General features: G+C 45.4%; 2 protein-coding genes across 10 annotated transcripts in view; one reads left to right on the forward strand and one right to left on the reverse strand.

Annotated features, from left to right (window-relative positions):
• PMS1 (PMS1 homolog 1, mismatch repair system component) overlaps positions 1–7430 on the reverse strand; it is a 41171-nt gene extending 33741 nt beyond the window's left edge. For 3 of the 7 annotated variants that reach the window (XM_015289159.4, NM_001006508.2, XM_040703379.2), the window contains exons 1-3: positions 7385–7430; positions 4507–4658; positions 1698–1880 (exon numbers count right to left, since the gene is read on the reverse strand). In XM_015289159.4, the coding sequence (XP_015144645.2) occupies positions 1698–1880; positions 4507–4638 (315 nt within the window). In that variant the 5' untranslated portion in view covers positions 4639–4658; positions 7385–7430. Of the gene's footprint in view, positions 1–1697; positions 1881–3493; positions 3595–4506; positions 4659–5326; positions 6962–7384 lie in introns of those variants that run through there. The other 4 variants (XM_046943546.1, XM_046943544.1, XM_046943545.1 and 1 more) reach the window with 3 other exon arrangements.
• Positions 7431–7467: 37 nt separating this feature from the next.
• On the forward strand, positions 7468–14171 carry ORMDL1 (ORMDL sphingolipid biosynthesis regulator 1). Of its 3 annotated transcripts, none has more exons than XM_001231892.7 (4): positions 7468–7815; positions 9517–9697; positions 11584–11735; positions 12825–14171. In XM_001231892.7, exons 2-4 carry the CDS (start codon positions 9524–9526, stop codon positions 12958–12960), a joined length of 462 nt encoding a protein of 153 aa, XP_001231893.1. In that variant the 5' UTR covers positions 7468–7815; positions 9517–9523; the 3' UTR covers positions 12961–14171. The 3 variants fall into 3 exon arrangements, with proteins under 3 accessions (XP_001231893.1, XP_025008038.1, XP_015144841.1); XM_025152270.3 differs by having other exon boundaries at positions 7468–7539; positions 9504–9697; XM_015289355.4 differs by having other exon boundaries at positions 7468–7539.
• The last annotated feature ends 73 nt before the right edge of the window (positions 14172–14244 follow it).

Genomic DNA, 14244 nt, shown 5'->3' on the forward strand with positions numbered 1-14244 from the left:
TTGCATTTTCAACCTTGAAGAGAAGACATACTGTAACAGCTTCTTAAATTCAGGTGAGATTACACAAACATAATTACTATCAAAGAGTGTATTAATCTTCCACACCCAGTATATCTGGCAATCATGAAGCCCTGTATTTTGTAAACTGCTGAGGTAAGACAAAGATCATCTTTAGCAAGACCAGTTACACTCCAGTAGTTCAATAAAGTTGCTGCTCTGTGAGTTCAGCTACCAATGCTTTGAACAAAGAGCCACCATGCTGTAAGCACCCTGAAGACAAAGGTTATTACTCCTACAGAGCTTCAGGATGTTTTGGTTTTAGTTTCCTCATATGAATCATTCCGAATTCAGCCATGCCTCTGGAGAGAAAAACAGTAATTGATCAACTGGAAACAACAATATTACAGGTCTAGTTATGTGCCCATAGTAACGTACCTCTTAACTGAAACTTCAGGGGCAGTTTGGGTAGACAGAATGCAATTAAAGCCAGGAGCGTTTAATTAACATAATTACCGATCTCCATATTAACATAATACCTACTGTAGTACTCAATAGACCAGTCAGACCAACTCCTGTATCTTACAAACACAACACAGGCTGATTAAATGCTCAGTACAGATGGCATCCTGCCCTGACAACTCATCAGGACCACTGAGATCTGTCATCATCTGCCAGCACACCATCACTTCTGAAAGCCTCTTTGGAAACCTCCATCCAAACACACAACCCACTCCCACTTAATGCAACGTGAACGTAGCCCAAGGTAGCAAGGAATCTGGCTCTCTCACCCTCTGACACCTCTCCTGACCTCGAGAGCTGACAGTTACCATCAGATGCTGATCTCAGTATCTTCCTGCAGTATCTAATCCCTGGGAGACTGAAAAAGAAGTCCAAACTTGGCCTTGTCTCAGCGTAAAGGCATAAAGGCAGAGAACAGGTAGATGCTGTGTGCTTCACAGTCTGAACATTTCTCAGATGGTTTTGAACCAACTTCCTTTTAGTCTACAAGTCAAACATCAGTACGCTGTCAATGCCAGCTGTGTTAACACATATATGGATCAGACTCAGGTAGGCGAAGGAGCAGGTTCCTGTTTACTCATAAAGGCAATCGTTTGTGCAACTGCAGTCATATGCATGTCAAGGAACAACACGGACTGCAACAAGATCCCATGACTGTTGATCACTTAGATAACATCAAGGCAGAAATCCTTACTAGAACTGCAGCTATGTGGGCTGTCAGCATCCTGAAGTGATATCTCTTGGCCACCATCTGCTGCTTCTTATTTGAGTTAGCTTGATTCAAGTAGCAAACTCAGCCAAGCTCTAAGACATCATAATACAAAGGGGGGGACCAAACCATCAGCCCAAGGAATCACGTACCTATACCCTAATAGGGCAGGAAAGGACAAGGAAACACTAAACAAACTGTTTTTGATGGATTGTTACTGAGGAAAACAAAAGCAGCACTGGTATAACCAGTAAGACGGTACACAGGACTGACATTAACAAGAAATCTATATTGCTTCCAAACCCTAATGATATGACTTAGGTGTGGCGAAAGGCAGCACACACAAACCAGACTGCTCCAAAAACAAGTTCCCAGTGGCTGCCACAACAGTTTAAGGACTTTGCAGTGATACTTTATTAAAACTTCCACAGACGCACACAAATCACAACACAGAAGTCCAGCCACTCACCTCTGATATGCAACAAATTGATCCCAGGGCTTCCCCACGGAAACCATATGTTGTCAGCCTTTCAAGATCCTCAGAAGAGCTTATTTTTGAGGTGTAGTGTTTAATTGCCATAACAGGAACATCAGCGACCTTGATTCCATTGCCATTGTCTCTTACTTCTATTTTGTCAAACCCGTAATTCTCCTAGATATTAAAAGAACAACAGTAATGAATTGCTGAAGTGGAGTAATGTAGAAATGCATAAACAAAGCAACTGCAAGTACTGCTCCTCTTTCAATACTCCAGTACACATGATTACTTGTTATTTCAATAAACATCTGCATAAGCTGGTAGAACTCCAATGACCCAGGTAATTGGACACAAACAGAAGATGAATTTCAGATTCTCTAATGTCTCAAACTCAGACACAGCAAACAAATGCTTCCTTCCAGAGACTACAATCTGCACACATAAATGACATCCAAAGAAAAAAAAATCACAAGCTGTAGGAGAAAGTGATTAGAGCTGCAAGGTCACTAAGCCTCTTCCACAGAAGCCATGTGTGGCTCTTTGGAAAGATTATGATTTACCAGACAGAAAAGTGTGCTGTAGCATGTGGTACATTTAGGCAATCATACAACCCATTTGCTTCCAAAGAATGTCTTGAATGAGTGGTTCCCATGTTCCCATAGCCCACTGATGCTGTGCAGAACACATGATGGGCGATCTCAAAGGATGACTGATTAAACAAACTCAGTGTTGCTCCACCTGGACACAGCCTGGAGGCAGTTAATGTACTCACAGGTTACTTCTCAAAGAAAAATGAATGCAATTCAAAACAAACTAAAGATAATGCATGCATTCACATGCAATCTGCACTACAAAACATCAAAAGCTTCTGAGGTAGGCTGAAAACTATAAACATTTAATTGATATGCAGTACAAATGTGGATATGTTTTCCTCTCCATATTAATCAATGGTGCTTTGTTCAGGTTATGTTCATGTTAAAAAACAATGTTTTTGCTAACATTTGAATCAACCTCCTGCTGGGAAACAACATGGACACTATCACATACCCGAATTGGGCATGCAATCATGTCAAGACATAGCAAAAGAAGATCTCCCACTCTGCTGCAGTATGCTACAATGCATGGTTTCTGAATTTCACTACAAACCACTGTGCTCCATTTTCATTTTTACAACCATGCCATTTATCCGGTTTGGAAAAAAGAGTAAGCAGATTTATCTTCTTCAACTTGAATCAAAAATATTACCAAACAAACTTCCATTTCAAACCTAATATTATTCACTTCTACTCAGGCACATTTACTTATAATATAATAGCTAAATGCTAAATGGCCTAAATACCAGGTGATGCTATAAGATCTTTAAGTTACTCTAACAGAACAGTGCTGCCAAGCTATGTAGTTCAACTCCCTCCTCTTTTTTATCAGTTTCATGGTCCCATCTCTACTACCCATTAGAACTCACAGAATCACACAATCATGGAGTTGTTTGAGTTGGAAGGGACCTTTGAAGGTCATCTGCTCCAACTCCCCTGCAACAAACAGGGACATTTACACTAGATCGGGTTGCTGAGAGCCTGGCCTATAATGCCTTCAGGGATGGGGGCATCCACCACCTCTCTGGGCAGCCTGTTCCAGTGCTTCACCACAACTCTCTGCAGATCAATTCAGCTCATTAAAATGGCACAAACAATCCACTTTTCTCATTGGTCTTCAGCATTAGCAAGATGAACAGATCATGAAAGGCAGAAAGGCCTAGCAACACCAAGCATGTGGTTTTAGGTCTTTACTTTGCAGGCAACCAGATGGAGCAGCTGTTTAGTCAAACTTCTCATCCTGAGCTAAACTTCCTCTGAGAGAGATGTAAGAACTAAAGCTTCCACTTGATGCACTGAAAAAGAGAAGCAGAAACAAATGTCTGCCTTTCACAACAGCCATTTAATCTAACATGAAGATCCCTACCTCCTGAATCCTAATTCTGCTCTAAATAATAACAAAGGCTGCTGCTCATCTATTCCGTTAAATTAGAACACGCAGGTGTAAATCAGACTTGAAAGATTATTCTCATAAATTCCTGTTGTGAGAGCTCAGTCAGGGAAATTGATAAGACTGGTGCCTACGTAGTCTCTTTACTCCTAAACAAGCAATTATACTGCTGCATCAGCAGGTTCTAGCATACTGTAACCCAAACCCAGGACATCTCATCAAGAATAACACCATGACTCCATATGCTTACCGCACAGTCATGCTACTGGGGTAGCTGGCCCTGCTGTTAACAAAGGCTCTGGTGTGTTTGTCTTTCCAATAGCAACAGAGCAGAGGCTCAAATTAACAAATAGATATCACATAACGCCCTGGCCACAGTTCAGTTTTTAATCAAATGACTGGGTTTATATTGTAATAAAAGCAATATCACATTATCTAAAGCTATAGTACAAGCTCACGTGTTTGCCTGTCTTGTGTAAAAGCTGGCTGACACATCAGGCTAAGACACTAAATAACATCACCCATCGGAGTCAGGTTTATCAAGTTAGCAAGGATACAAACCTGACCAAGACTTCATGCCACTACAGTGGCTTCTGAGAAATATCTCACCTGCAGGTCAACTGCTATATGCCTGTCTCCTGACTTACCAGGGAACTGATTTTGGAGTGTTTTTGTCTGAGATTAAAATATATACTTATGAATAACACTAAGTTCTCTCATACCCACAGCAACAATGGCCTGAAAAAATACACTGGCAGAGGAACAACATTCCCAGCCCCTTATTTCATACACAAGTGTAGAAGGAGAGGGGCCTTACCAGTCTAATGTCAATAGTAGTGGCACTGGCATCCAAGGAGTTTTCTATCAGCTCCTTCACCACGCTGACAACTGATGTAATCACTTGAGAACTGGAAAGGAGACGAATGGTTTCTGCTGACAGCTGCTTCATAGTGAGATTATAATCAGAAGCTGCATAGAAAGATATGAGAAATAGAATGGAAAAGACACATTACAAATACACATATATTTCACATATTTAGATAACATAAAGGCTAAGGGGTAACGTTTTAAAGACTCATTTGGACAGTCCTTCCTCTGCAGTCAACAGCAGTTTGACTTGAGAAAGGAATAGTATACAGAAGCCCAGAATAGAAAATACTTTCTGAAGCGGACTAAACTTCTACCCCCAGGAAAGTTCAAGAAATCAGATATATTGAGCAAAACAGTATATTATCCCACATTTACCAAGCCATTCCTCTAAACTATTATAACATGTGGTTGTGCTTTTGTGATTATAACAGAAAAGACAGATTGTGTGGTAACACACAGTACTAATCAGAAACATCTTTAGGCAGTGTATCCATCTGCACCACATCTAACTCTAGTACTGATGACAAAACCTAAGGGTTTTGAATCTTTACTATTTTTTCCCTGATTCTGAAATTTCTGAGCTCAGCTCTGCTGTAATCTGCATACAGTTCCCAGAAGCCAAAAATCCAGGAAACGTGACCTCTTTCTGCTTTGGAGCTGGGGAAGAAGGTGGGGACAGCACAGTGAGGAAAAGACACATTAACTGGCATTGTGACCTATTGGCAATGAAGGGAAAAAAAGCCAAACCTTCTGCACTGTAACCTTACCTTTCTTATCAGACTTACTGTGTGCTCTCAGATGAGTCATTTGATTCCTGTGTATTCCACATGAAAACAGAGATGCCCCATACTACAATAAGGCAATAGAGATGCCCTTCTCAATGGAAACAGTTACAAAGGGCTATAAAAATCCAGCTGTGTTATACATGGTAACACTCTACCATGAAGACTGTAAGTGGATCTGCAAATTTTTGCAGGTATTAAACATTAAGTATGTACATAGGCCCAATTAACCAATCTCCAACTGAAGTCTTTGCTGATCCTTGTAGTATTGACACCAAGAACTCATCCCTTGTCTTTCATACATATGAGACAGATGGCAAAAAGACCAGGACCAGCTCTTTACATCTCAAGAATGGTTTGAGCACTGTAGCACCCTGACCTTCAAAGAATACCTTGCTTTTCTACCCAACAGCCCCCTGCTGGGAGACAGGCAAGACCATTATTTGTACTGAAAGGCAAACAAAGACCACAACACCGGCCTCCTATTGCATCCCTTCAAGCAACCTGGAGGAGGACTGCCTGGCTGGTCCTCTCACTGCACAATCAGCATCCAGCCCGAGGCTACGAGCACGTGGGGAGGAATGGAGCAGACCCAGCCAGGATAGCAGGAAGGTGTGCAGGCAGGGCAGTGCGGACAGCCTCCAGAGCAGGACTATCCTGCAGGGTTTGTGCTGCTGGCACAACAAGCACACAGCACTTCTCTGCCTGGAGAGCCCTCTCAGAAGCACCACTCAGCATAAAGGGCCAAGCAAATACACGGCTACTTGGGCAAAACAAATAAACTCAGCCTACAGTGTTTGAAGAGGAAGCAGAATGAGCGCTTTTCTGTGAACACCTGCAGAATTTTTACACATAGTGTTTACATTCCAAAGAGAATTTGCCCTTCCAGCGTGGCAAGATGATCTGACAAATCAGTTTTCCACCGAGCAGTCAAAGGAACACGGGATGAGGTGCACTGCTGAATACAGGCCAGTGTTAATCATACACACAGCTTCTGCACACATCCACACGTCACACAGGACTCCCGCACAAAGTGCTTGATGATTTACTGACAACTGCCAGCCTGGAGCCGGGTATCTCTGTGAAAAGATGCTGACAAAAGGGAGAGAAGAGCTGAAAACAAAAACGCTGCAGAACACAGAGACAAATGCTCTACGAGCTGTGTGTGATGCAGGGCTTAGGGAGAGGAAGCAGCACTGAGTCTGTTCCCTGGTCCCAAACCACACGGTCAGTGGGTGCGAGCAGCACACAGCCACGCCTGCTGCCTCCTGGGTACCACTTCTGGGGCTCGTTGTGTCAGAAACGGGAAAATCAACATAGAAGCACGCATGCACAGAGATCAGAACACCCGTAGCAAGCAAGGATGAGGGCAAAATAGGGTGCCGGATCTCTAGGTTTGTCCGGGATTCTGGCAGGTGGTACTCGGTATGTGCAGGAACGCATCCAAGCCCTGGTTATTTTGTGCCCCAGAGATGGTATTTCAGCTCCACGCTATTACAACCCTGTGCTGCGCAGAGGGGGCACCCCGAGCAGCAGGGCCGGCCCTGCCGCGCCTCCGCGTCTCCCGAAGCCGGACAAGCCGCCCCGCGGCTGCGCACCCGGTAACCGCCGGCGCGCCTCACGCCAACGGCTGCAACATCGCCATTCTCCGCAGCGGCACCAGGCTGCGCTCCCACAGCCGCTTTCCTTAACGGCTCACTACGCTCGCGTTCGTTTTCAGCTGTGTGTGCCAGAAAAGAGGAAAATCCCCGCAGGCATCCCCCTCCTGTCCCCCCCAGCCCGCCCTGCCCCACGCAGAGGCCCTTCCCGCCCTGGCGGTGCCCGCAGCAAGGCCCGCCCGCCCCGCGCTCCGCCCCGCGGCTCCAGGCCCGGGCCTAGGCCCAGCGGCGCGGGAGGCGGCAGCTGCCCGCGGTCTGGGAAGCGCCCTTCTTATTATTCTTCTTCTTCTCCTCTTTCTCCTCCTCCTCCCCCCCCCCCCCCCTTCCCCGGCTACAGCCCGCCCGGCCCCGCCGCGCCCCTCACGGCTCCACAGCCCCCCCATACCTGCGCGTCCCGCTGCCCCGTGGGCGGCCCGGCCCGGCTCCTCCCCGCACGGAGCCCTGCCCACAGGGCGGCCGCCCGGCCCTACCTGCGGCCGCGCTTCTCCTCGGCGGCCGCAGTCGGAGAGCGGTCGGCGGAACTCCCGCAGCGCCGGAAAGGTGGGGCCGCACCAAGGACGAGCGGGAGGGGCGCGGGCCGGCGGCTGTGCGCAGCTGGGGGCGGCGGGCGGGAAATGGAGCCGCTCTCCTGCTTTTGTACTGCCGGCAGCGCGGCGAGCCGAGGCGGGGCGGGCCGCGCCGCGCTGCTCCGCGGCCGTCTGCGTCGCGGTGCCTCCGTCCTGCGGGGATCGGAGGTCGGGCTTTGAGGCTGTGTGGTGTCAGCGTGTGAGAGGGGGATGCCGGGCTTGCTGTAGGCCTTCGTCCAGGGAGCCCGAGGTATGGAGACATGGAATCACAGAACGGCTGGGTTGGAAGGGACCTCCCAGCCCACCCAGCCCCAACCCCTGCCGTGCGCTGCCTGCCCACAGCTGCTCGGGCTGCCCAGCGCCCATCCAGCCTGGCCTTGGGCACCTGCTGAGACGGCGCACCGCAGCTCTCTGGGCTGTTCTGTCACGCTGTGTGTGTTTAAAACTCCGCGGTGAGGTGGGATGACAGGCTGTGAGATGCTTTCTGGCCACGCGCTGTTTGGCACAGCCGTGTCACCTCACGGCCTCGTCACCCTTCTGACGGCACGCACACCACGGAGCAGCACACGCTTCCCAGCCTGTGGCTGTCGCCTGCAGCCCTGCAGAGCAGCTGTGCTGTGGCAGTCCTGGGTGCGCAGGTGTGTTTGGACAGGGAGACGGGTCTGTAGGGGGCCTCGAACGAGCACCGCCTGGTGTGGAGATGGACAAGTTGGTTCCAATTTCTTAAGCCCGAATACCGCCGGGTTTCTGGCAGTAGGAAAGAAAACGCAGGAATGCAGTAGCTGAAGAATGTGTTCAGCTGCTTAAACAAGGGATGCTGAGGAAAAAATAGGTCAATTATATCAAAATATAGTACTGACTAACTTGCGATAGTAACTTGTGGTGCCTTGTAGTAACGATTTGGCTTTGATCTTACTTTACAAATCTCAAGTAATATGCACATACGCATTTTGAAATGCTTTGCAACCAATCGGCACTGCCACAGCTCGATTTCGGGTTCTTCCCATCTATTTTTATATTACCAACTACTGTTAATGTGTGTTTTACACATTACGTACGGTGCGTTACGCTGTGGTGTCACAGATGCGACGGTGCTCTGCAACGCTGAACAAGAACCAGAAACAAACTTCCTAAAGAAAGATAAAAGCCAACTATTTCTGCCAGCTGATGTTCCTGTCAACTGATTCAGAAGGAAGTTAACAGTTCTCCATCCCAGTCCTGTAGATGTTGATAAATAGTCCTATGGATCGTGCGAGTATAAAGTATGAAACAAACTTTTTCTAGTACCTAATACAAATTGTGGTGCACCAGGCTGATCCCTAAAGGAAGGAGGAGTAGAAATTGTGTTGTGTATGTTTGCGTAAGTCTGTCAAGTGGGAACCTTCTGAGCCTTTGGCTATTAGCAGATACAGACAGCAGGGCAAGAGTTCTGAAACCTGCAGGGGGCAGGAATCTGATGTCGTGCTACAAAAAAGCAGCAATAAATTAGCTCTTATTCAGTCTTCCCAGCGACAGGTTGTCAGGCAGGCAGCGTATGCAAAATTCCCAAATAGCCATAATGTGAGTGGGATGGGGGGAAAACTGTTTGATGAGAACTGGGAAGGAATGGTTGATATTAGTGGCAGAAGAAAGGAATTTAAGGGATAAAAGTTACCAGGATTAGTGTCCTTGTGGATTTACACCTTCCCCTTGTGGCAGGACAATTCATTAATCCCACATCGTCCCTGCTGTGGCAGACCTGGTGGTGTTTGTATTTGTTTGCAGCCTTTTTGCAGTGATTTCTTTGTAAATCGTACTTCACTTGAAGGTCTTGAGGTACGCCTTAGCTTGTGTGCAGCGTTCATTCCAGACCTACTTATTTAAACCAGCCTCTTTCCTAATCTGCGAGCTGCATGTATGAGATACCCCTATGATACAGTAGTCTCACTGCACGAACAGTTCTGTTCTGTAGGGTAAAAATGAATGTTGGAGTTGCCCACAGCGAGGTGAATCCAAACACGCGGGTGATGAACAGCCGTGGAATGTGGCTGACGTACACGCTTGGGGTTGGCCTCCTTCACATCGTCCTGCTCAGCATCCCTTTCTTTAGTGTCCCTGTTGCGTGGACTTTAACAAATGTGATTCACAACTTGGTGAGTACCCTGTCTTGTTGAAAAAGTTGCTCACACAGACTTAATTTTAAAAGCAGGCGGAAAGAGGAATAGCTGGGCTGTGTGGTTACTGAAACCAAAACCACCTTCTGTATGTGGCTTAGCCACTGTTAAATGGGTTGGCTCATCTGGGGAGGAGGAGTGATAGAGGATCGCTTTGGATTTAAGGGCTTCGAGATACTTCTTATTCATTAATCCAGTAAATGTACTATATAAAAGGGGCATTCTCTATTAATGTTTCTATATAAATCTATTTGTATCTCAAGGTGTTTGATTTCAGTGCTTTAGATGATACTTCTCCTTGGACAGAAGCATTTGTGTTGTTTTTCTTGCTTCGATTTCCAGTCAAACCAGACAAATTTTAGCTCTGAATGACTTCAGTGCAAAACTGTCATTACCCATGACATGGAAAAAAAACAAAGCATCGTGTTTGGGAAGACCTCTATCACATTGACCCGAGTCCTGAAACCATTTCTTATTTAGTAGATTGTGATATGAATTATGACTTCAGCTTCCAGAGGCTTTTGCATACAGAAGACCTTGAAAGTCTTTTTGTCTCTTCTCCCCAGGGTGCTATAAATCTGTTGTAATCATTCAAATAATAAGAATTAACTAATATTTCCCAAATGCCTTGCTGAATTCATGTAGGTTGTTATAATGACAACAGGGATGATAGCATGCACTGGCCAAGTATTTCTCTAGTGGAATGCAGAAGATGGATATAAACTCTACGTTGGACATTGGAGCACTTAAATGGCACTTTTTATTTAAAAAATATATTTATTTATCCTTGAATGTGGAAAACTTTTAGCTGACAGTAAAAGCAATTTTAGTGGTTCTTTCTGCACATATTAGTGCAAAATGAAATGTGGAGTAAGCATTTGGATATCCTGAAAGTGCCTTTTTGGTTATTAAAATTGAAGTGCTGGAAAAAGAATGAGTCATAATTAATTAAGCAAACTAATTCTCCTATGGTAGTAGACCTCCAGACAAGAGGCTGTTTCAAAAACAGATACTTGCTCAGCTTTCACCTCCTTCATAAGGCTTCAGAAAAGTGAGGTTTTTTTTCTGAATAAAGATTTCCATCTCTGTCCACAAGGAGTGAATGCACCTGGAAGAATGCTGAAGTCTTTGATATTTTCTGGTAGAGACTCTTGGAGTTGGCACATAAAAGACAAATGATTGTTAAAATTGGAACCTTTGCTCAGTTGAAACTAGAGTCTCCTATCTGGAACTGATGGCTGCTAGTTTATCTTTCAGAACAGACTAGCCATAGCATCTTTCCATCAAATAGTAACAAAGAACCCAACGTGGTTAAGGAGATGGACAGATGGTATTCAACAGGTTGCTGGTATTCAGCTTCTAAGCGTTTGAAGCTAGTGGGAGGTTGAGGAAGCTTTTGGAAGTTCTTGTAATCTTACCAGTATTCTAGATTTCTACTTTGTGCAAACTCTGCCTCATAATTCAATTAGGTGTTAGGAAAGCAGTAACATAAATCATCTGCTCAGAACTTGCTACAGTGCTTGTGTAAATTCTGTTGACTTGATGTGATCTTTGCCATCTGTTGACTTGATGTGATCTAACTTTGCCATCCTCTTCATTCATCCATGAAGATGAAGCTTTGGGCTGTGGGTCGCACAGATTTTGGCTTTAATTCCCAATGTGCCACTGTCTGCGTAACTTCAAGCACTTCTTGACTCTTCTTTGCTCTCCTATAATTCATAATTTCAGGTTAGCAGCTCTTCTAGGTGAGAATTCATTTACCCTTTGTTTTGTCTGTCTGTTTGTTTGTGTTTTGCAACACATTGAACAATGTAGCAATTACATAACGGCTAAAAGTACCAATGTATTCGTTTATTTTCCTCCAGGGAATGTATGTCTTCTTGCACGCAGTAAAGGGGACTCCTTTTGAAACACCTGATCAGGGCAAAGCGAGGCTCCTGACACACTGGGAACAACTGGATTATGGAGTACAATTTACATCTTCAAGAAAGTTCTTCACAATCTCTCCTATAATTCTGTGAGTTCGAAACTATATTATGAATGAAGTGAGTCATAAAAGCATGGCTTCAAAAGCCTCCATTAAACGAGTTGCAGTTTACTTTTTTCTTTCCTTTTTTTTTGCTTGTATCTACATCAAAGATGTAGGGAGTACGTATTTACAGCCCGCATAGTCAACAATCTTCCTGCAGTCTTCAACACTAATTCGAAATACTCAAGTTGAAGTTTGTAAATAGTTACTGATGGAACGGGTCTTAAAGATTAGAAACCTTGTGAGAAAACCTGTCAGCTCTTGAAGCTCTTTAAAAGATGGTGAAGTCGTAAATGTTGAAAAGCAAAGCTAACTGTCTTTTTGTGCATGTCCATTACTTTGCAGTAGTTACTAACCACTCCGTCACTTGTGATCTGTGAGGAAGGCGGCAGTCCTCACCGAAGGGGATCCAGGGTATTACAGCTTGCCTTCTGTTTACACTAGTTATGTAAATAGACTGATTGGAAATTCTGCACCACCTGTCTCTGTTGACAAAAGTATGGTTGCATAACTGAAAGAAATCTGATACGTGTTTAATATCCAGTTCTAAAAAGTCATTCTCTTTTTTCCTAAAAGGAAGTTGTCTGCTTGCTGGGCAGGGGCGAGGGGTGAGAGGGAAGATACAATATTCTGCATAGAAAATTGTTTCACGACAGAAAGAAATGGGAATAAATACATGTAACTGCTCAAAAAAAAAAAAAATCCTCTCTTTCTTCAAAGATAGTTTCCTGCTTGCCTGTAGGAATGCTGTACGCAGAACACTTGTACCTAACTCTTCACACACCAGTAATGCCTAAGAAGCTGAGTAAATGTTTCCAGTTTCCATCAACGCACTGCTGTGACATTTCTGTGGAGTTGTTTTTTAGCACCCTGAGGAGTATGGGAAGAAGATACTTAGTCTATAATACTGTGGTATAACATTGTAGAACTTTAGATGAGGTATTTAATACAAGAACATATCCATGGTTAATGTATAAAATGTAACTGATCACTGAAGCATCTTTTTCAGCCCTGCTTCCTTGGTGTGTCAGTGGATAAGGGTGTCAGCAGCTAAGCTTGCTCCCTTTTCTCCTGCAGGTACTTCCTGGCCAGTTTCTACACAAAGTATGATCCGACACACTTTATCTTCAACACCACCTCTCTTCTGACAGTGCTTATCCCCAAGCTGCCGCAGTTGCACGGTGTTCGAATCTTTGGCATCAATAAATACTAGACAGAAGGTGTGAAGCTGACCGATCCTGACAGATTCTGCTTCGTGGGCGAAGGAAACGAATAACCTGCTGTTATCTAATTGTATTCAATGAGAGATGCTTTTACATCCGAGATACAATTACTACTTCCTTGCAGCACTGTCTGGGTGGAAGTTGAGTTTATAAGATGCCTTCAAATGCTGAAATGTGAATAGGAAACTTCTAGATGGAAGATTTTCTGAAGCAGCGGGCCGGCCCAGCTCTACGGTGTAATCAGCACTATGAGTAGATGTAGGTGTGGCTGAGGCAGGTAAGGGAGGTGTGAATAACTGCTGAAATGGGGAGTGATGTTTCACCAGCGCACGGTCAGCCGTGATGGAAATGGTAACCTACGGTATAAATCCGGCAGCCTCCACTCGGAGGACTGGCAACACTTTGTAGACAGGTGAAAGTAGCTGGTTCCTGCTCTGTGGATCCTGAACGGGTGTGTTTGTTACTGCATTATACAAGATTGTCTCAGTAAATACTGTGACAGTTGGTAAAAAGGGATGGTATGATTCATGTCTTATCTGTCCTTGTAACTTTTGACACAAAGACCGGAGAAAGTCCGTAACTGTCTGCTCGGGGATTGCCACATCCACTCGATAGCTCGGTGTAGGTGTGCTTTTGCAAGTTGCCACTGCTGTATTTATTCCAGCTCGCTAACAGAACGTGGACTCTTCTGTCTGTAATTGGGACATCCTGAGCCCTGCAGCGCTGGGGGAGAGGGACGTGCAGGAGAAGCAGCTTCATCATAGAACAAGTCAGAGGAATAGCAGAAGTTCTGCGTAGATCCTCGGCTAGGACAGAAGTGGTGCCAACAGCAGGATAAGAGACGGATTGCACGGCCTGACTGTGTGCTGTTTGCAGAACAAGATACAAACGCCCTGCATGGAGGCATGCGGGAATGCGGGGTAGGGCTGCCAGGCACCGGTGTGCGATCCCAGCGGAGCTGCCCTGGGAGCAGATGGGAGGAGGTGCAGAGCTCCGCGGCCAGGGAGAGGACGTGTGCCAGCCTGCCCACGGCTGCCTGGCGGGCAGCTGGCAGAAGGCTCGCTTTGTCTTGTGGTTGCAGTGAGGGGAGAGGGGGAAAAAGTCTCTGTTCCTGCCGGGAGAATCTTCTAGCAATGCGTGATGAAGATGCTATTCAAAAAGAGTGAGTTATTGGAAGTAAATAATTCCTTCTTTGTGCAAAGAGTATTACGTGGCTCCTTTTTACTGACATCCCTCACACGGTTACCTCAGCGCTCCGCAGCGCTCCTGAAAGT

This window comes from Gallus gallus, chromosome 7 (assembly GCF_016699485.2).
Source record: "Gallus gallus isolate bGalGal1 chromosome 7, bGalGal1.mat.broiler.GRCg7b, whole genome shotgun sequence".
Taxonomy (NCBI): domain Eukaryota; kingdom Metazoa; phylum Chordata; class Aves; order Galliformes; family Phasianidae; genus Gallus; species Gallus gallus.

Excerpts from the sequence above, each read along its gene's own strand:
- ORMDL1 (XM_001231892.7), top strand. The coding sequence starts at position 9,524 with ATGAATGTTGGAGTTGCCCACAGCGAGGTGAATCCAAACACGCGGGTG. Across the intron at positions 9,698-11,583 it reads CAAATGTGATTCACAACTTG|GGAATGTATGTCTTCTTGCA; the intron begins GTGAGTACCCTG and ends ATTTTCCTCCAG. Across the intron at positions 11,736-12,824 it reads ACAATCTCTCCTATAATTCT|GTACTTCCTGGCCAGTTTCT; the intron begins GTGAGTTCGAAA and ends TTTCTCCTGCAG.